General features: G+C 33.5%; 1 protein-coding gene across 2 annotated transcripts in view; it reads right to left on the minus strand.

The window, feature by feature from the left end:
• Window positions 1-20218, minus strand: part of LOC120332174 (uncharacterized) — a 45568-nt gene that overhangs the window by 8565 nt on the left and 16785 nt on the right. For both annotated transcript variants that reach the window (XM_039399372.2, XM_078119005.1), the window contains 26 exons: window positions 19557-19708; window positions 19061-19163; window positions 18743-18940; window positions 18501-18569; window positions 17388-17525; window positions 16805-16894; window positions 14811-14906; window positions 13836-13999; window positions 12938-13124; window positions 12505-12570; window positions 11969-12100; window positions 11432-11529; window positions 10884-10920; window positions 10189-10290; window positions 9434-9580; window positions 8394-8591; window positions 7662-7756; window positions 5756-6692; window positions 4888-5091; window positions 4329-4501; window positions 3635-3724; window positions 3401-3554; window positions 2629-2766; window positions 2099-2223; window positions 1612-1732; window positions 16-151 (listed from right to left, as the gene is read on the minus strand). In XM_039399372.2, coding sequence (XP_039255306.2) covers window positions 16-151; window positions 1612-1732; window positions 2099-2223; window positions 2629-2766; window positions 3401-3554; window positions 3635-3724; window positions 4329-4501; window positions 4888-5091; window positions 5756-6692; window positions 7662-7756; window positions 8394-8591; window positions 9434-9580; window positions 10189-10290; window positions 10884-10920; window positions 11432-11529; window positions 11969-12100; window positions 12505-12570; window positions 12938-13124; window positions 13836-13999; window positions 14811-14906; window positions 16805-16894; window positions 17388-17525; window positions 18501-18569; window positions 18743-18940; window positions 19061-19163; window positions 19557-19708 — 4150 coding nt within the window. The remainder of the gene's footprint in view (window positions 1-15; window positions 152-1611; window positions 1733-2098; window positions 2224-2628; window positions 2767-3400; window positions 3555-3634; window positions 3725-4328; window positions 4502-4887; window positions 5092-5755; window positions 6693-7661; window positions 7757-8393; window positions 8592-9433; window positions 9581-10188; window positions 10291-10883; window positions 10921-11431; window positions 11530-11968; window positions 12101-12504; window positions 12571-12937; window positions 13125-13835; window positions 14000-14810; window positions 14907-16804; window positions 16895-17387; window positions 17526-18500; window positions 18570-18742; window positions 18941-19060; window positions 19164-19556; window positions 19709-20218) is intronic.

Raw genomic sequence — 20218 nt, forward strand, 5'->3', positions numbered from 1 at the left:
TGTATTTGCATTTACCTTCTTTCAAATCTTCAATTTCCTTTTCATGTTTTTCTTTCAATTTTTCAATTTCTCGAACCTTTTGTTTATCGAGCTCCGATATTTTCTTTTTATAAGATTCCACAGTTAACTCAAATTCTTCATTAAATTCATCCTAAAAAAATCAAAAATAAATTCCATAGTTGATTGACTTGCATCCTTCTATACAAAAATAATGGTAAATATAGCAGATAGATCAGCAGTTCAAAAACTTTTTAAGCCTTTTTAAAATTTGTTAATTCTTGTGCCCGACCTCAAAAATAACTAGCTAACAATAAGCTACAAATAACAGGTAGGGTAGGGCGAAAGTATGTTTTATCAAAAAAAAAAGTTGCATATACATGTACATATTGAAGAAATATTGATATACAAAGAGAACCACTGATATGGAATTATGTGTCATGTATAAAAACTTACTAGGAAACACTAAATCATACAATATTACACGAATATTTGGTACATAAAATAAAACAAAAATTTTTTTTATATTTTTTTACCACTTTATCAATGAAAAAGACTTAATAATGTCGAATTTGTTGCTGACTTCGTAATAACTGAATTTTCTCCTATTTAGCGACGAACAAAAGTCAATTGCTGAATAAAGTCTCACTAGTATTTAATCGAATGTGAGTCTCACACATTTCATTTAGATCAGGGGTCGGCAACCTTTGTCGCTCGCAGGCCAAAATCAAGATTTCAAGTCATTGGCGGGCCGAACTTATTTTTAGAAAGTTGAAAAACCGAACGGATGGTACTTTTTATAATAAAAATAAAGCAGTGATACATCTTTCGAATAGAATATAGATTTAGATTGCATCTCATAAAATTCTATTTGAATATTTTTAGCGCCATTAGACCCTTTGCACTTAGCATCAACTTTTCTGCGTTTTGTTGCCATTTGCTTAATATTAATTAAATATATGCTCATTAAACGAGTAATTGTGAATTATATAATTGTTAGGTTATAATATAATTTAGTCTAAAGAATATATTCGTCAAAACAGATGTTTTGTTACTGTAATTGAGTGAAGCGTCGCGGGCCGGATTATAGTGCTCCGCGGGCCGGATCCGGCCCGTGGGCCGTAGGTTGCCGACCCCTGATTTAGATGACTCAAGTCAATTTCAGTCTTTAATAACTGGTGGCTCGAGTAAAACTCAGGTCGAGTTAATGACTCAAGCCTCCTCAATACTATGAAATACCAGTTATTGCCGATAAATGGGCGCTCCAGAAGTACGTGTACCAATATGGAGGTAACTAATTTTGTTCGCCTACTTTACATCAAGTTGTGTAAAGTGTCTGAAACCTATGGGCAGGGGTTACATTCACTTGGCTAACACAAACAGTCCCCGAACTCGTAATAGAACTAAAATAGGGAAACTCAGAATAAAATTATGCCCTATGTACCCGAGGCTCAATATTAAAATACCAGTTATTACACATAAATGTAATTCCGTGCAAAATGATAAACATTCTGAGACAATGGCCTATTATATATAAGTGTGTGCAGGTGTAGGATCTTGTTTGGAGGAAAGATGAAAGAAACCTCAATCTAATCTAAAAATGTTGAAACATACCTTTATCTTATCCATCTTATCTTCGTTATCTTTATTGATATCATCAATCTTGATTTTGTATTCTTTTTTCACAGAAGATAACGACTCCTCGTAACTTGTTTTAGTGTCAGCGATTTGTCGCCTGAAAAAAATTATACAAAATTTAGCGAACTGCTCTGACCAGTAGCATATTGCGATATTGACTTTGCACTATGTCCTTGACAAGGTAGAGCAGGGGTTCACAGCCTTTTTCTCTCATTTATCCCTTGGTAAATTTCAAAGTGTAAGTATCATAAGCGTTTTTTCGGTAATTCAAATGTGGATCTGTGTTTTTGTACATGAATTTCATAAAATAAAGTAACAGGAATCGCTTAAGCCCTGACCATCCTTGTCCAAGTGGTAAATTTGCATCTGTTTGAAAACCCAACCATGTCCCACTATGTTTGACGATATGCTACACTTTTCCTGGGAACCCCCAACCCAGAAAAGAAAAGTGAGTAGAACATACTCATGGTATTCTTTTATTTGTTTGAGACTATTCTTCAATTGTTCAATTTCTTCGATATATTCCTGAACTGTTTGTTGTAAATGTGACTTGTTGTCTTTAAGTTCCTTGCGAAGTTTTTCAGTTTCCTATAAAATAAAACGAATTTTATAATATAACAATATTTAGAAAAAATATGTGATTTGAAAAAATCTAAACCCTCGCGGCAACTGTCTCCGTGTTCCCAAGAATGAAATTACAACGGTGGAAGTTTATATGAAATATAGGAACAATTAAAAGGTAAACGCCCTTTTAGCGACAACAACAATCTGTAACCACTGGAAATTTCAAAGAAATTTATCTAGTAATAAAAAAGAAAAGTGATTTTTTTCATAACAGCAACAAGAAAAATACTAACAAGAACAACAACAACATAATACCAAAACGATACATAAATACATTTTGTGTCCAATAAGTCCATATTGCAGTGCCCAAATGTCTACGACCAACAACATACTTGAATTTGCTAAAAACGGTTTTAAAGAAAAATATACCTGTTTATGCCTAGCTTCATTTCTTTCCATTTCTCTCTGTTGTTTTTGAGCTAAATTCAATAATTTTTTATCCATGTCAGAAGTCATTTCTATTCTTGCTTTCTCAACCATAGATAATTGCTGCATTAGTCTTTCAACCTGAAATTATAACTACAATTTTCCTATACGTAAGGCAAATTTGAATGATCTATATCCTGTAGAATGGACATGGCTTGGGAACATGAAAAAAGGCAGATTAGACTTGAAAGATTAGATTCTGACTATACAATAATATATTTGACTTGAATCTTCATCCAATGGCTAAGCGAAATTCGAATAAGTTCAGATTCGACTTAAAACTCTGATTTGGGCTGAACAAATTGAATTTGGCCTGAGCCTTGATCTTACAGCAGTGTGGGATTTGACTTAAGCACAGATTTGACTTAGAACTTTGGTTCCGGCTTGACTAAATTGAATTTGGCTCGAGCCTTAATTAAACAATTAAGTGAAATTTGAATTAAGCTCTGATTCGACTTGGAAATATTGGTTTCGACTGAACAAAATTAAATTTGACTAAATCTGTTATCAAATAGCTAAGTGAAAAGTCAACACAAGCTTAGATTTGACTTGGAGTTTTGGTTTAGGCTTAACAAAATTGAACTTGACTTAAGCCTTAATTAAACAGCGAAGTGGGATTTGACTCAAGCTCTGATTTGACTTCGAACTTTGGTATCGGCTTAACACAATAAGCACAGCAAAAACAAAATGTGGCTTTGGGTGGAAAAAATTGTACCTTTTGTTTATGTTCCGAAGCCATTTCTTGCATTCTGGTGGCATCCCCGTTTTCAATCTCCATTAATTTTCCTTGTAATGTCTGACAATGTTCTGTCTGTTGTTTAACCACAGACCTCATTTTTGAAATTTGTGCTTCATAGTCATTGTGTATCCTGAAAATAAATTATAAAAGATATCAAGTCTAGAGTGGAATTAGGATTAGAAAACTAAGGCGTGCAATGATAAAAATTACCTTTTACAAAGAAACATCAGCTGAGCTTGGGATATGGCTTCATAGGCAATAACTGATGCATGTTCTCCTATTTCAGAAGGCTTCAACATTCTGTTCAATTGAAATAAATGAAAAAAATCAGGATCCATTGTGACGTTAAGTATGGAAAGTTAATTCAAAACTAAAATAAACTGATTTTTCACAGTGGAAAATAAATTTGATTCTGAAATTTCAACTTGACCTTTGCTGTTAGCATGAGAAATATTTCGACCTCAACTACTGGAACGTTGAACAGTAATAGGTTCAATTACTTCAGTCTAAATTTAAACTTACAGACTAACTCTGAATTCAAATATATAATATACCCCCAATGCAGGAAAAGTTTACCCGGGAAGGGGTAAATTACCCAGATTGAAAACCCCTGGGCGTACCAGAAGTGTGTGTACCAATATCAACAATATGAAGGTAATTTTGTTCGCCTATTTTACATCAAGTTGTGTGAAGGGACCAAAACCTATGGGCAAGAGGTATATTCACTTGGCTAACACAGACAGTCCCCGAACTCATATTAGAACTAAAATAAGGAAATTCAGAATAAAATTATGGCATAATCTGGTACATACACTATGGGAGTACCAACCCCTGCCCTAATGCCTTGGGGACCCAATGGCCGGAAACACTCAGAAGACAGCTTGAGGGTGAGTAAACGACATACTTTGACAGAGAGGCATCTAATTCCAAAATCCTCGTTCCTATGTTAGTGAGGTTGCTAACATCTGATGACATGGAAGAAACATCTTTTGCCAGTTTTGTGAAAAAATCTGCTTCAACGTGGAGATCAAGGGTGGAAAAACTTGCTTCAGCGCCATGTAGCATTCCATAGTCAACCTTAAAAAAAGGATACTTTGAGTGATCAATTAGAGCAGGGTTTCCCAAACTGGGATCCGCGATGGCTGGACCAGGTGGCCACAACCCTTTCTCCCTGTCTTCATGTTGGCACAGTACTGGCGTTACCGTTACTTAAAAGCATTATTGGGGTTCCCTGAATTTCAGGTATTCTGTGAAAGTTTCTCATTATTGACAGGACTTTTTCAATTTCTCAATACCTATTTGCATGAAGCAATTTCTTCCTCTTTCACAATTATTAGGAATAAAAACAGAAGTCGCCTAAATAGTGTTGATATGTGCATAGGATTTCATTCAAAATCTTATGTAGAATCAAATTCCCATACAACAAATTTGGAAATTTTTTTCAGAGAATAGAAAAATCAAACCTGCTGTCTCCATAAAGGTAAATCATCCACGGTTTGAGCAAGTGACATTTTAGTGTCGACTTCCACTGCCAATTCCGATACAAGTTCGATATCCCTGGTTTTACATGCATGAACGAGTTCATGTAACTTTTGTTGCAGCATGTCAGCACGATGTTGGGCTTCTTTTACATCTTGCGTCAACCTTGATATTCTGTCATTGTACACCTGAGCAAGTGAAAATTTGGATCTTTTACAATTTTATTCAGCTATCACTATCATTACATGGTTTCCCAAACTCAATGTTATTAGGTACCCTTTGGACAATCTTAGATCGCTTGTGAAAACCCAAATTGCCTTCTGAACTGTGAATGTACACTCGATAGTTACTGTAGTTGTATTTAAAGCTCCCACCTTGGGGAGGGGGAGTGACTTTCTGAAGAGTTGCTTAACTCACGTCTTCATATTATTACCACCAGGAGATAAAATATTTCAAAGTTATGGAAAGGTCAATTCTTACACTCAATCTAATTTATCCCTTGAAAGTGTCTAGATGTATCCATGGGGGGTACAAGTACCCAAGTTTGGGAAACCCTGTTGTTAGACCATGGTGAGTCACTGCTGGGTAATCATCATTCGTTCCTGCGACTTGCCTTCCCGATAAAAGTGAGTGTTCACTTTTTGAAACAAATATTGATACATATTCAATTAAACGATTGTGCTTCATGATGTCCAATACAGAAAATTTCAAATTGAGTTTTTATCCTGAGGATCTGACTTTAAAAACTGCAATATATAAAATTAATGCTTGCCTAGAGTCTACCCAAGAGCAATTAATATGATGATATGGATGACTGTCTTCTCTAGTGAAATGTTAAAGTAACCAACTTACATGAAGAACATAATGGATCTGTGCTTGAACAAGCGAAAGGTCGCCAGCTCCTTCTACATTAAAATTCCGATGCTTTGTTTCTTGTTGACGTTTCCGAGAACTCGAAGTTGACGACTCTGAGTCGTTTGTTGTCGGAGAAGACTTCCTCGTCGTTTCTTTAATCTGAAAATCCGCGAGTTCCCTCACAAAATGACTTTCTAGTAAAAGTTTTTCCGCAAGAACACCAGCGTGTTTAAGCAATTCACTTTCTGCTCCGGGTGTTAATGTCTGCGGAAACACGCCCTTGGCGTCTGAATGTAGAGTTGCCGTCGGCGACGTACTCGCTTCGTATCTCTCGAGCGAGGAAGCCATCTCAGCAACGACCATTGCTTGTAAACTGAGTTGTTCCGCTAGTAAGTTAGCAGTTTGATTTGAAAATACTGAATTGTCATGGGGAAGATTATCCTGGGAATTGTGTGAGTTTGATAGAATGGAAGAAGAAAGTGCACTTTTAGATTGATGAGACGTTGTAGGTAAAATAGTTGTATCATTTGCTGATGACGATAGATTGTCGTTTACGTCCGCACTTGTTATTTTCAACTGATCTGTGAGCAGTTTGAGTTTATCTAATGTCATTTTTTCAATTTCCTTTTCATTTTGATCTCTTGATGCTGCGGTTTCGCTTGATTGATTTTGGTTGACTTGCGAATTGTTATAGTTTATTTGTATGCTTCCACCGTCAATAGTTTGCAATGTGTCTTCTAAAACCGATTCCAAAAACGGTAAAATATTTAGAGGTTCTTTGACAAATTTGTTACTTCGTACTTCAGCGATTTTAACGCGAAGTTCGTGTAAACATTGTCGGACTGAAAACCATTTCTTTTCGTCTTCTGCTATTTTCTTTTTCAAGTTTGTTATGGTTGTTCGATTTGCCTGAAGAGTCTCATGAACATCAGTACTAAAAAAAAATAAACGAAAATGCTGTAATTACAATTATCATAGTAACGTTTTATCATGTGAAAACATTTGCTTTAAATTTCCATTTCAATTGTAGCAAGTTTGTGGAGTCTGGAAAAATTCAAAATTAACCCGACACTTTGGGTTAAAAAATTTTTGGATTCGACACTTTGGGTTTTCAACTCCAGCCTCAAGAAAATCGCATTTTTATAACAACTCTGACCCATGCAAGCCTTCTTTAATAGACTGTTAAGAACGCTTAATACTTTCAGCCAGCGTACCCAGGTGCAGTTGCGGGTCGTTACCATGCATAGCAATTTTTTCAGCTGGAAACTCTTTTTAGATCCTCAAGATACTTAAAACCCCCCCGTTTTCTGGCATCCGAGTGATCCGTCCAGACCCGCTGGAAGTTACAGTCTTACTTGGAAATTAAAAATTTCAACCCCCCCCCCATTTCAAAATTCCTGGCTATGCCCCTGCTTTCGACATCAGGAGAATATTATTCACGATGGTTAAATTTTTGACATCATTTGAATTTTCAACTTTTTCTAAACTGCGGAACACTTTTTGTACCCATACTTTTGCAGAACATCAGAAAAAAATTTCGGATTTTACCGAAATAATCGTTTCTAGTTGTCCGTTTCTCTTTTCAAATATCTGTCCAACTTAACAAGCGTAATTGATAATAACGTGCGGTACGCGTTGTGATATCATCGCAAACTGCCTACTATTTGGCAGAAAAAATGATAAATTGAATTTCTGTTATGATGTTATAAAACTCAACTAATTTTCATTATAATGCAACAAACTCGTCTTGAATCAAACAAGTGATTTTTGATTCGCAATCTAAAAAAAAAATATGCCAATTGGAAAAAAGTGAAACAATAATTTGACGCAGAACACATGACCGTCATTTATGGAACACCGGGTGATAATCACTGATAATAACGATATTTCCCATCATTATTACCTTGATTGAGCAGCTTTTCTTGCTTCCTTCAAAGCTTTTATAACTTCTTCCAACCTCTGATGCGTTGAATCTAAATCACCTTCTTTCTTCCGCAACTAACGAGAGAGTATAAATTTAAATAATGTTAAATTGAAAAGCTATTTCTGTCTAATAATCAGTGGTTGGGGATGCCAAAGAAATTTGAAATTTAAGCGTTTTTCAAGAAAATAAAAAAAGCGTATATACTCATTTCATCAATAAGTACGTAAATTTTCGATAAATCACAGAGACACTTAAAGTAGCGATACTGTTTTTTTGGTGCTCTCGAAGTATGCGAACCAAGATGGCGGACATCGGAACGTAACATGGGTAACAGGTTAGGGTTAGGCGATAATTTTTTTCCAATTTTCCTTATTTTAGTCCCATTATCAGTTCGAAGACTAGCCAAGAGCCTCCCGTAGTATTTATACCTAAAATTATGGCCTAACCCTAACCTAGTACACATATTACATTCCGATGTCCGCAATCTTGGTTCGCATACTTCGGGAGCCCCGTTTTTTTTTTTATAATAGGTATGCTTGTACAAAGTTTTTACAGAGACTTCAGATGGAAGTGAACCTGACTTTTGACAAATTCTATTTTGAGAAAAAAATTGAACTAATCAGATAATTTGATCTGGTCCGGCCTTGTTCAAAGCAAAAATCATAATAGGCATTGCATAAAAGAACATAATTTGAATTTTCTCAAAGTTACCTTGGATGTTAGGACTTCAATTTTCTCATCCTCTTTATTTTGTTTCATCATTTGATTTATGGAGGAACAAGAGGAATTGGATCCTGCTTCATCAGATTCATCTGTTTCCCTTCTACGAGGATTCTCTAACGCTGACAAACGGGCAGCTAGCATTTGACCAGTGTCCTCCATTTCAGCTTCAAGTTCTGAAACTCGAGCCTAGAAAGTTAAAAAAAGAGATGATAATTTCACTGCAGTTTTGAGGTTATAAATTTGAGAAATTCTTGAGTAAATCAGTGCTAAGGAGGCTTGAGTAATAGACTCGACTCGCGTCACCATTCATTAAGTGGCCTGTAACATCACAATAGAATGACTTGGACTCACCATCCGCTAAGCATTACTAAAATTGACTTAACTACAGACTCTTGGCTTGAGGATTTCTACTCAGCACTGGAAAAAAAAATTTTTGACAATATATATCTCAATATCCTAAAGTGGGTAAATTTTTGATTTATCGCTAAAACATTGAAAGTAGCATATACTGTTTTTTATTAAAAAGATCGCTTGTACAAAGGCTTTACAGGGACTTCAGACAGACAATTATATGTAAGTGAACCAGGGACGAACATATATCTCAATATCACCCTGGGTAGTCATTGGTAGGGGCGAGCAAGGTTTTTGAACCAGGGGCCAAAAGTTTTGCCCACTTAGAATGGCGGGCCATGTAAGTGTGATGTAAAAAGTTACATTTTATGAACAATATTTACAGTATTACAAAGTAAAGTTGAAAAAAATAGGCCTTGTGTCATAACTAAATTTAACCGCAATCTCAACAAATTCCTTGAGTTATTTTAGCTGAAACATCAAAATTTAATTTCAGTTTGGTTGTGGCAGCATCAGGCGGGCCAGATTGAATTACCCAACAGCCGGATTTGGCCCACGAGCCATACTTTGCCCATGTCTGGTCACAGGCAACACTAGATTTGGAAAGATTCTGCCACATAGAAAGTTACGGCCCCGATGTATTAGTGGCTGCATGTACAACAATAATAAATTGCTACCTTGAAGCTTCCACTTGTTTCTGATTTCAAGTTTGACCTTTGTGTTTTCGATCGTTTTTCCGATTTCGTTAATTCCATTTTCAAATCTCTTATTTTAGCATTTAGTTTTTCACTTTCTTGTTGCCTCGTTTGTAATCCTTGATGAATCTGAGAAAAATGAAATTCATAGGAAATATTACATTGTGAATTTAGAAGAAATATCACTAAGACGTTAAAAAGTAGAAATACTGTTTGTTTTTTACGAAATGTACGTTCGTATGAAAGAGACTTCAGACAGATATATGTATGTGAAGTTCAGGAATGGCCAAAACCGAATAATTCACTATTACAAATACATTCAACTATTTTCGAATACATTCTAAATTGGGAGCAAGTTCATTTCTCATCGTGCAAAATTATATTAATCATTATATTATTCATGTTGATCACATTTAAAACGATACAAACATGAAGATGTTGTTTGGAACAAGTTCGAGTTTTGACCTGCTTAAATTCCTTGATTTGAAAAAAAAAATGTTCTAAATTATTATTAAATATAAAAATTTTATATTGAATATAATGAGTTTCGAATGTATTCAAGAACTTGATACGTTTTCGACATCTCTGATTAGTGAACATTTAATTAATTTTAATTATGAAATTGAAATTAATCAAAATGGTAACTGAAGACAAAATCTAAAAACCTATTTAAACTTTAAAACCAATATTTTTTAATTTTCTCATTTTTTTCTTAAAAATGAATACAGAAGTCAAACCTCGTCTTTGAGTCTTTTATTTTCATCCATTGCACCCTTGTAAGCGATTTCTAAGGCTTTTACTTTATCAAGATCTCCTTCATTATGATAACTTGATAAATCCTGTAGGAAGGTATAAAAAATCATGTAAAGATTTAAGTGTATTAAAGTGACCCTAACCTCAGGAGGGGAATCTAATTTTTCTCAACTCAGAGATCAGTAGTCGAATGTAAATTTCCCGACTCCTCAGCCCTGCATACAGCAGAGATTCTCAAACTTTTCAAATTCACTCAAAGGTGTTGCAAAAACACTAAAAACCTGTGAAAAACTACCAAAAACCTTGCAAAAACTTTAAAAAACAACTCTTGTAATTTCCATATCATTCAGAAATTAAATTTTTGAATTTATTTTATTTCTTGAGTGACAAATAAAAATCTCCGACTCAGACTTCCAATTCAAGAGAAAGAAAAATTAACTGAATTTGAAGATATCTCGCAGTTTGGGAACCCCTGGTTTATAACTATATGCGGACATATAAAAAAATTTAATTGTTACTAATGAAAAACTTTTTTGGGGATCATGTACCCAAATTTAACGTTATACCAAATGGAATAGGTCGTAAATCAAGTTTTATATAAAAACTATGAAACCCAAACTTTATTCTGATTTAGATTATTCAATAAAGATGTTGAATAAAATGAATTTTATCGCATTACCTGTTTGACATTATTTTCTCCCATGACATCTGAAATGCTGAGAAAACAAATATTGCAATTTTTATTAATTTTCCCAAAAAGAATTCACTATCTGATAAATGTTTTTCTGATTGTATAGACTTGAACTGTTCAAACATCATGTCCATCAGCACTCACTGTACTACCAAAAAACACAACAGCTTGTGACATTACAGGGATCAGATATAACTTTACTCAAAAATGAGTTTCCTTCACTTCTGGGAGAATGCACATTAAAATTTATGTTGTATGTCACAACATTAAAACATAAAAGAGGAGTGTCACTGGGTTAAAAAAGACTCTTCGATTATCTTTGGCATGGGTGAAATTATAACGTATCGATCCGACTCAATTAAAACCTCTAAATTTGTTACCAACAAAGTCTGATGACTAAAATGGAACTTTTTTCCTGCTCCAAATTTGAGCAGCATTAAAATGCATACATTTTGCTTATATTTTAAATAATGTAGAAATATTGAAATCCGAATTCCAGTACGGTATCGAGGTTCGCCATACTGATTCACACTAACCTGTTTCCAACACCTTTCAGAGATTCGAGTGAAGTATTGTCAAATATTTCCAAACTTTCTTTTTGACTTTTTTCGAGGTGTTTTTCAATAGAATCAACCTGAGTGAAAGTTGTGATTTACATAAAATAGTGAGTATTAATTTATATGATAATAGTTTATGTGTTTTTATTTATTCAAATTTTTAGATGCATGCCTTTTCAGCTTTAAAACCCAATAATATGAAATGACATAGATCCAAAATTCTGAAATTCTGAAGAAAAAAAAATTCAAAACATTGCAAATAATACAGACTCCTCAATCTTCAACAGTCTACATTATCATATATTAATTAATTTTCAATGTAAATTTTGAGGAAAAAGAAAACTCAATATTTGTCATTTCACCGCAACATATTTTTGATAGAAATACTATATGGCAAATTTGGGAGGAAGAAAAGATCTCTCCAATCTCGGCAATGTGTGTTACAATATGAAAATCTACCAAACAATGATTAAAAACATATGTAAAATTATTAAAGAGATGAAAGTCAAATCAAACCTCATCTTTCAAGCCATTTAAAGCGGAATACGAAGATGAATCTTTCGTTGGTGAAAATTGCTTAGTAGTCGAAGTCAAAAAGTTATCGAAATTCTCTATTTTCGTCCACTCGCCAGCTGCTGACCTTGGCAACTGATAAAGTAAACAAACGGTGTTAAAACACGAAATACAAAAATGATAATTCCAGTTTTTATCAACCTTGGAGCCATATCTATTTCCTACTTTAGAAGTGAAGTTATTGATAGTTGCAAAAATTATCTTTTCCGTGACTAGCATACCAATAGATCTAAAATTTTCAGTATTTGGAAATGATCGAAGCTGGTAAAAGTCTAATAGTTTTTTTTCAACTTCCTCTCACGATATTTCATCAAAATTTTTTTTACAATTCTAAATTATCCTAAAATTAAAAACATACAATTCAATCAATTTCGAATGTATGCGAATATTCAACTCATTTTTGACATCCTGCCAAAGATCAAATATTCAAAACAATGTCAAAATACACCATAAAAATATTGGATTTTATCTGTACTCACAATGAAGTGTGGACTTTTAACAGAGACTGTTTCTTTAACATCCAAATCATTGGTCCGACTCGTAGTCTAAAAAAAAATAAAATCCTAAAAACTTTGTTGATGTATGTATCTGAATAGCCTAGTTAGTATTTTGTAACCCAAACTGGGTAACAATCTCCTTTTAACACAGGTCAAAATAATGTCTTTTAAAGCGTAATCACAATATTCTCGAAATGTTACTAAAATGCTTAAAACGAATCGGAGAAAAAATTTGATCAGAAGGATTAATTATATTACGAACCACAACCTCTCGACCGATTGCCAGTCCATGTCAGGTATGGGATTAGTTAGCCAGTGATTTGTTTCAGATGCATAGACGGAGAAAGCCGTAACTTACAAACCATGAACCATCCTGTTATTATTTGTTGATGTGCCTAATATTACATAAACTTACCAATTTGGGTGATGTCACTACTGGAAATTTTTCCCTTTCCACTTTTTCATTCTCATGATTTGTCTCAGCTTGCTTTGCTTGGTGTTTCCTATCTTTTTTCTCCTCATGTTTGATTGCAAAATCAGTTAAGTTGACTCCATCCACCTCGGGTTCAAGGACAATATCATTTGAATTATGCACAGCAGACCTGAAAAAGAGATTATAAATCTTTTACCATAAATCTAAATACTCGAGAATGAAATAAAGATGAAATTTAGCAATATCTGTAACTGATTGGGTTTGATATTAATAATTATTTTGTGCAGTTTTGTCTGTTTATTTTAAATTTGATAGATTTGCTCAACAAAATCATAATATTTGCAAATAATCGAAGTAACTATTCAATTTTGTCAGATAGTGGAGTGTGTGTCTCAGGACCCATCGCAATATATTGATGAGGCAAATACTTGTTGCAAATTAAAAATGAAAATTCGTGCCCAATTCCGCTAGAGTTGTAAATATGCAAATCAACCCAAACAATCATAAATTTAAAGTTTCAGATGGCCAATCGAAGTTTATTAAAACTCAAAAATATGCGTTTTCATCACTTTTTTATAACAGCTTTTCAGTCTTCGCACTTGGCAGAGCACCTATTTCGATTGAAAGATTGGTGAATGAGTATACAGATGTGTCGAACAATACAGAAATGAAAAAAAAAAAAAAAAGATAAAACTTAAAAATCAATTGGCCCACTGGTTGCAGGTTGCCATCTCAGTTTCCTAAACTTACTATTTAATGTTTGTGACTCACAATATATTATCAACAAAAACAATACAACAAAGACAGTTAAAAGCAATATTACTAAATCATTATAAAATAATTCTTGAATAAAAGAAAACTTCTTTTCATTAAATCCCACCTCAACTCTGCAAAATCATAAGTTCTTGATCTTCCTGTTTTTCTTCTATCTCTAATCCTCGCTCTTCTTTGTCGTTTTATCTCAACAGTAGTAACGTCATCAGCAGTTGTGCCGGAAATATAAGGAGGTGGAGATTTTTGTGCTTCCGGGATTATTTTCTCAATCTGAAAGAGAACAAAAATTTGAAGTGAAGAAGTGCTGCACAGCTTTTATTTAGAATAATTCATTATATTTTGTCCCAATTAGGAAAGAAATTTCAACTTTATCTCCAGAAAGTCAAAATCGACTAGACGTTGATCATATGATGAACCACAACCCCTCGTCCAGTTACCAGTCCAATTCAGGTATGGTGATAGAATAGAACGTTTAGATGCATGAAATCGCTATTGAAGGAAGCTGTAACTTACCAGAGGTTTCTTGAACCACCCGGCGAAGACTTTAGCAGCAATCCTTTCGCAAATAAATATCCCCTACAACTATGAATTGTGGGTCACAAAGTAACACATGTTTTTTTGGTGACTCGCAAATTATTGCAAACATTTCAGTAACTAAAACTGGCTTTAATTCAGTCCAACAAAATTCAAACTACTGTAGTATATCAGTAGGCAGGCAACAATGACGTCACAATAAAAAGTACTCCTGTAGTATGCGAACCAAGATGGCGGACACCGGAATGTAGTATGTGTACCAGGTCAGGGTTAGGCCATAATTTTATTCCCATTTTCCTTATTTTAGTTCTATTACGAGTTCGGGACAAGCCAAGTGACTCCCGTAGTATTTGTTCCTGAAATTATGGCCCAACCCTAACCTGGTACACATACTACGTTCCGGTGTCCGCCATCTTGGTTCGCATACTACAATGGTATCCAAAAAAATGCTTTCCAATTCTCGCAACTTGACTAATATTTGAGTTATCTAGATACTGATTTTGCCCGAGCGTATACTCTGTGATAAAATATATCTATCTGAACATACCACTGCAGTAGATTTCAAGCATTTCTGTATAGAATTCATCCAATTCCTTCGAATCCCAGATGTGACAGCAGCTAACAGCATTTCTTCATCATGAGTCTAAATTAATAATCAATATTAACTTGGTACGCATTTAATTTTGTTCGTATTTTTCAATAGAAATACTGATTTATTTGTGGATTTTTTTGATAATTCTAAGTAATAGGAAACCCGAAAATATGGCCCAATCATACGGCAAGTCAATTGCCCACTCACCATTAGACACAATATTGCTATCCAGTTTATTATTTTAGTCAAACAGACTTGTTGAAGTGAGTGTTTGAGAGTGATAAAAGAAGTCATAGACGAAACATCGAACCCTTATCTGTTGACTCATTCCAGGCCAAAGTCATTTCATAAAAACAATTCTATTTGCATACTTAGAAAGAATGAATCCTGATAAGACAGGGAGTGTATTCATTCCAGTTCGTTATTCAATTCACAATACACACATTTCCTTATCGCCAATGAAATATTTACTTCCTTCAAAAACAATTTTTTGGTGTCCCTCAGCTAATATAAATTCAACTCAGATTATCACAATTAATTGCAACTTCTAGACAGGAAATAACTTATTATCTTTCTAAATCACATGCATTCAAGATCAGACAATCATCAATCATAAATCGCAGATAATCAGATAAACTTTGACATGGAATACCTATAGGGATTTGATAGATATCCGGGATGGCCAAAAACGGATAAGCCACTATTCCGCATACGACATTTTCGAATATGGATTATATTTTAAATAACAAAGTTTGAAATTGATAATTTAAGAAATCTCGAGAAAAATGATTCAATCAATTCTCTAGGATAGCATTGTTTAAGGTTTCTAGAGATTGAATAAATGCATTTTATTTTTTTTTTGTTATAATGAGAGATACAAATTGATGAAATCAAGAATATCGAATATAACAAATTTTTAATCGATTCAAATAGTCGTTTCACTGATAGATACAGAAATTATATCCAAACCAGATACATTTCCAGTCTAATACTCAATCTTTATCCCTTTTAAATTATACTTAATCCAAATAGGATTAAGTCATAATCTATTAAAATAAACAGAAAAAATTGAGTATATTGGATCGAATGCTTATTAGGAATGTACAGTATCATCTCCAAGTATGATCTAGGTTTGAAGTGGCTTTAATAAAAGGCTTAATTTGAGTAAACAAGTTGAAATACCCGATGAAAAATATGAACATTTATCGCTAATAATAATTTGGACAAAAGAAAACAAACAGTAATAAAGGTCGATAAGTAGATTAAGTATCTACAGGGATGTAAAATGAGTTTAATAAATTAAATATTAATTCTGACAAAGATGTTTTGACTAAAAAATTCGTAAAATCTACTAAGCATATTATATTATATTTTTTGTAGCAGAATGAAAACAAAATTCTGGAACATAAAACTATATAAAAATCAATTCGGCCCATTTTAGACTAAAATTTTGGTACTACCGTAGTATGTGTACCAGGTTAGGGTTAGGCCATAATTTATTTCAGATTTTCCTTATTTTAGTTCTATTAAGAGTTTGGGGACTGTTCGTGTTAGCCAAGTGAACAAAATTAGTTACCTCCATAATGGTACAAATACTTCTGGAGCGCCAAAATTTTAACATAACATGGGCTAATCAAGTATCGAACAAGAATACGAACTCATCGAGATACTAACAAAAATAAATATCTCACTACGCAGCAAATCTCGCAACAAAAGTAATTTACACAATTGTCATTTTATGATGACCAATTTAGAAACCACATAAAGGATCAATGGACAATAATTTGTATCAAGGGTGATTACACACAATAATGCTACACAGTTTGCCACTTTTTCAATTTGTCATGTAAGGCCAAAGATAAATAATACAAGAGAGCAAGGAATTATCATTGAGCCAGACTTGAATGGTCATACATCAAAAACCGTAATTCAAAACAAATTTTACGTACTTGAATCGAAAACCCATAATTACGGTTCAGTTCAACTTCTCCCATCCTTTCGACTTCGGTCAGATTTATTTCGCCCTCTGCTTTCGAAAACTTGAAAAAAAATTGACATTTCATAAATAAGAGTTGACGTAATTCTCAGGTAAAAAACTCAAGATAATTGACAGTTTCAAACATGTAATTATCTACACAAGAACTAGGTTGTTTACAATCAAGCTTACACATTCGAGGACAAGGTTGATAATACTTAAAGTCGGTAAAAAGTGTCAAGTGTCAGTGGTAATTCTCAAAAAAAATAACATTTATACAGATGTGTCTGAAATAAATATTAAATAGGCTATTCAACGTTTCTTTTCATTAAGGAAATAATGAATTGCTAATACTACTTTCTATGATAGCAGCACAGTGTCTCCAAAACCCCATGGTCATTGATATTTTTTGTTATGACCACAACCATATGCTGAAGAAGGAGGGATTCCACTATTTGTATGCATTGGAATAACGTAGTGAAACATATATAAGTAAAATGTGAAAAAATAACTAATAACAATAGTTTGATTCTAGACTAGGAAAGAAGAAAACTCACTGCATCTTCAGACGAGGGATCTTTATAAAAACAGAGCGTATTATCGATCAGAACGAACCAATGTTTTGAAAAGGTTTCTTTAATCGTATCTTTTTGTTTCATCATCAACCATCCCTTTCTTTGATTGAGAGCTTCCATCTGAAAATAGTGATAAAGTACATATGGTGTAGTGTAGATCGAAGAATGCTGTGTCCAATGGATGTGTTAACTTAATAGTAACACAGTAGTTATCCCTAACTTAGAGCTGGTCAAAGTTGATATGGTATATACAACAGGTTGCAAGACATCATGATGCACAATTTGACTATATTAATAACAGTAAATTGAAACAAAGAATAGTTTTATAATATATGATTCTCAGTGAACTGGTGGTCATAATACCGGTATTGTAAAAGATTTGATACTACTTCGTTTTGATCTTAGTGTCCATATATTTGAGCACTGCTCTCTTGTCTTCAATTGTGAAGGATGTAAATTATTGTTTATCTTACAATTCCTGTGTTTTCTAAATCACTGATTTAATATACATTGACTATTTGTTCTTTATTAAACACAACCTGATTTAGGATACATTTGAAATACTTCGATTGTTCGAGTTTGGCCAATCCAGTGAGGATACTCAGTGGTAGTGAGAGTTTAGACAGTACATATTCATGGAATTTCTCAATTGATTTGATTTTAATAATATTTACATAAAATACCATTACCATAAAAGTAACTTTACTCAAGCATACCGATACCACAAAAAAAATAAAACAAAACCAGTCATTACTTAAACTTATACCAACAATGTAAATAACATGTTGCCTTGTTAATATTTTCACTTAGAGAAATTGATGGTACCCAGTTCATTTTTTATCACACACTACAGTTATAATACTTTTAGTTATCAAAAATTCGATGTATACAAATATTATTATCATAGAACCTTCAAGAATGTAACACAAAACCTTGATTCAACATATAAAAGGCATTAAATTACCATCATAACTAATTATGTACAAATCGAGCATGAAAAATAGACAATTTAGTTCTAATTTATCTTAGATTTATGCTTGATGAAACGAGACAAGATAAGATATGATTGGATAAAAGTTATGACAGGAAACATACCGCAACAGCGATGGATTCACGGTCGAGCGATTTAGCTCTTCGTAGTGGCTTGTCGGATGTCTGTGTTCCCTGGATAGGAAATAATGAACATAAATTAATGCAAATATAAATTGCTGAAATGCTTATTAACAGAAAAACATTGCGAACATAAAATTACTCTGTTTACGGTGAATGAAACTAATTTAGAATGAGTATAATAATTAAATGACTAGCTAGAATTTTAAAAAATAAAGGCTGTTCACCTGTTTCATATCTGTCGATTTCCTTGATATGCTCCTCCCACGTTTCACATCAACATTGAGAAAATTCTTGTTTTCCGAAACAGCTTCTGGGGAAGAGAGCACCATAGTTGGCTCTGATTTCGGTTGATCCGTATTTTCCAATTTTGGGCTTCGTAAATTGTCGTGTATATCCGGTGGTGTACTTTTGTCTTGATCAATCTTGAAAAACGAGAAAAAATAGGTGAAAAACACAGAAACGAAGCATTTTAAAATGTGAAATAACTGTAGTCTTTTTATTTCACAAGCAAGATTGAAATGTTTTTCTCTAGTAACACTCACTGTATAATCAATAGTAGGCCTGGTGTATCTCTTCCCAGCTCTTTTCTTCCTCTGAGCATCTTTCTTCGCTGTTTCAGGAAACACGATAAGTTGGTCGAACCACCTGATTGAAACAATAAATAGAATGAATAAAACCATCTAACTTATAACACAGAGAAAATAGGATGGCATAGTACTTCCAATTTTAAGATGTAATTAAATGGATGTACAGATAGGAAGCCACTATATTTAAAAAAAACTGTGTGACAATTTTCGCATAGCTTGCATAAATTCTTGGGCTCTACGGGTAGCAATAGGCACAAGGCTTAACTAAACAAGATATCTTTACGTATGATGCAAAAATGGTTAGGCTCAATGTCCTAAAAATTGAACCCATATGGTATTTGGTTAGGGTCAGATCAGGGATGGCCAAAATGAATAATCTACTATTACGGATAACAACATTTTCATACAATATAAGAATTTCATCTAATTAACAATACATTCTTGTACATACGCATTAGAACTTTCTCTGTTTTCCGATCTTATAAAATATTTCATGTCGGTTGTATAAATTCCAATTGAATATTTTTGTCCTGTGATAACTTCTGAATGAACGACATCAGAACATTGATTCATGTTGATGGTTCCTTGTGCAAGAGTGTTTGCCTGAAAATAAGGATAAATAATTAGAGCAGTGGTTTTCAAACTTTTTGAGCCGCGCCCCCTTTTTAGAAATTGTCAAGTATCGCGCCCCACCTCAAAAATAACTAGCTAACAATAAGCTACAAATAATAGATAGTAAGGCGAAAATATGTTTTATTCAAAAAATACGCTGAAAATGAGTGGATGGAACGCATATTCATGCATAGGTCACAGCTCTAGTTTGTAATTGCCAAATTTGCAATTGTGATGTGTTTATGGTTGACCCGTGCATATGTCTCACTGTTATTTTGTGATTTGCAACGCTCGATGCTGCAATAATCAATATTCCACTTTTTTATAGCAACTTGTTATACAAATATAACATATACCATGTGTAATGGAAACATACAAATAATAAAAAAGATTGTTCACAGTCCACCAACAAAATTCCTAGATCTATTCAAAAATTTAACTTTGAGAGCAGCCTAAAAACGACATACAGTGTAATATTGCAAATATTGATGACAATGATAA

This window comes from Styela clava, chromosome 13, assembly GCF_964204865.1.
Source record: "Styela clava chromosome 13, kaStyClav1.hap1.2, whole genome shotgun sequence".
In the NCBI taxonomy this organism is placed as follows: Eukaryota; Metazoa; Chordata; class Ascidiacea; order Stolidobranchia; family Styelidae; genus Styela; species Styela clava.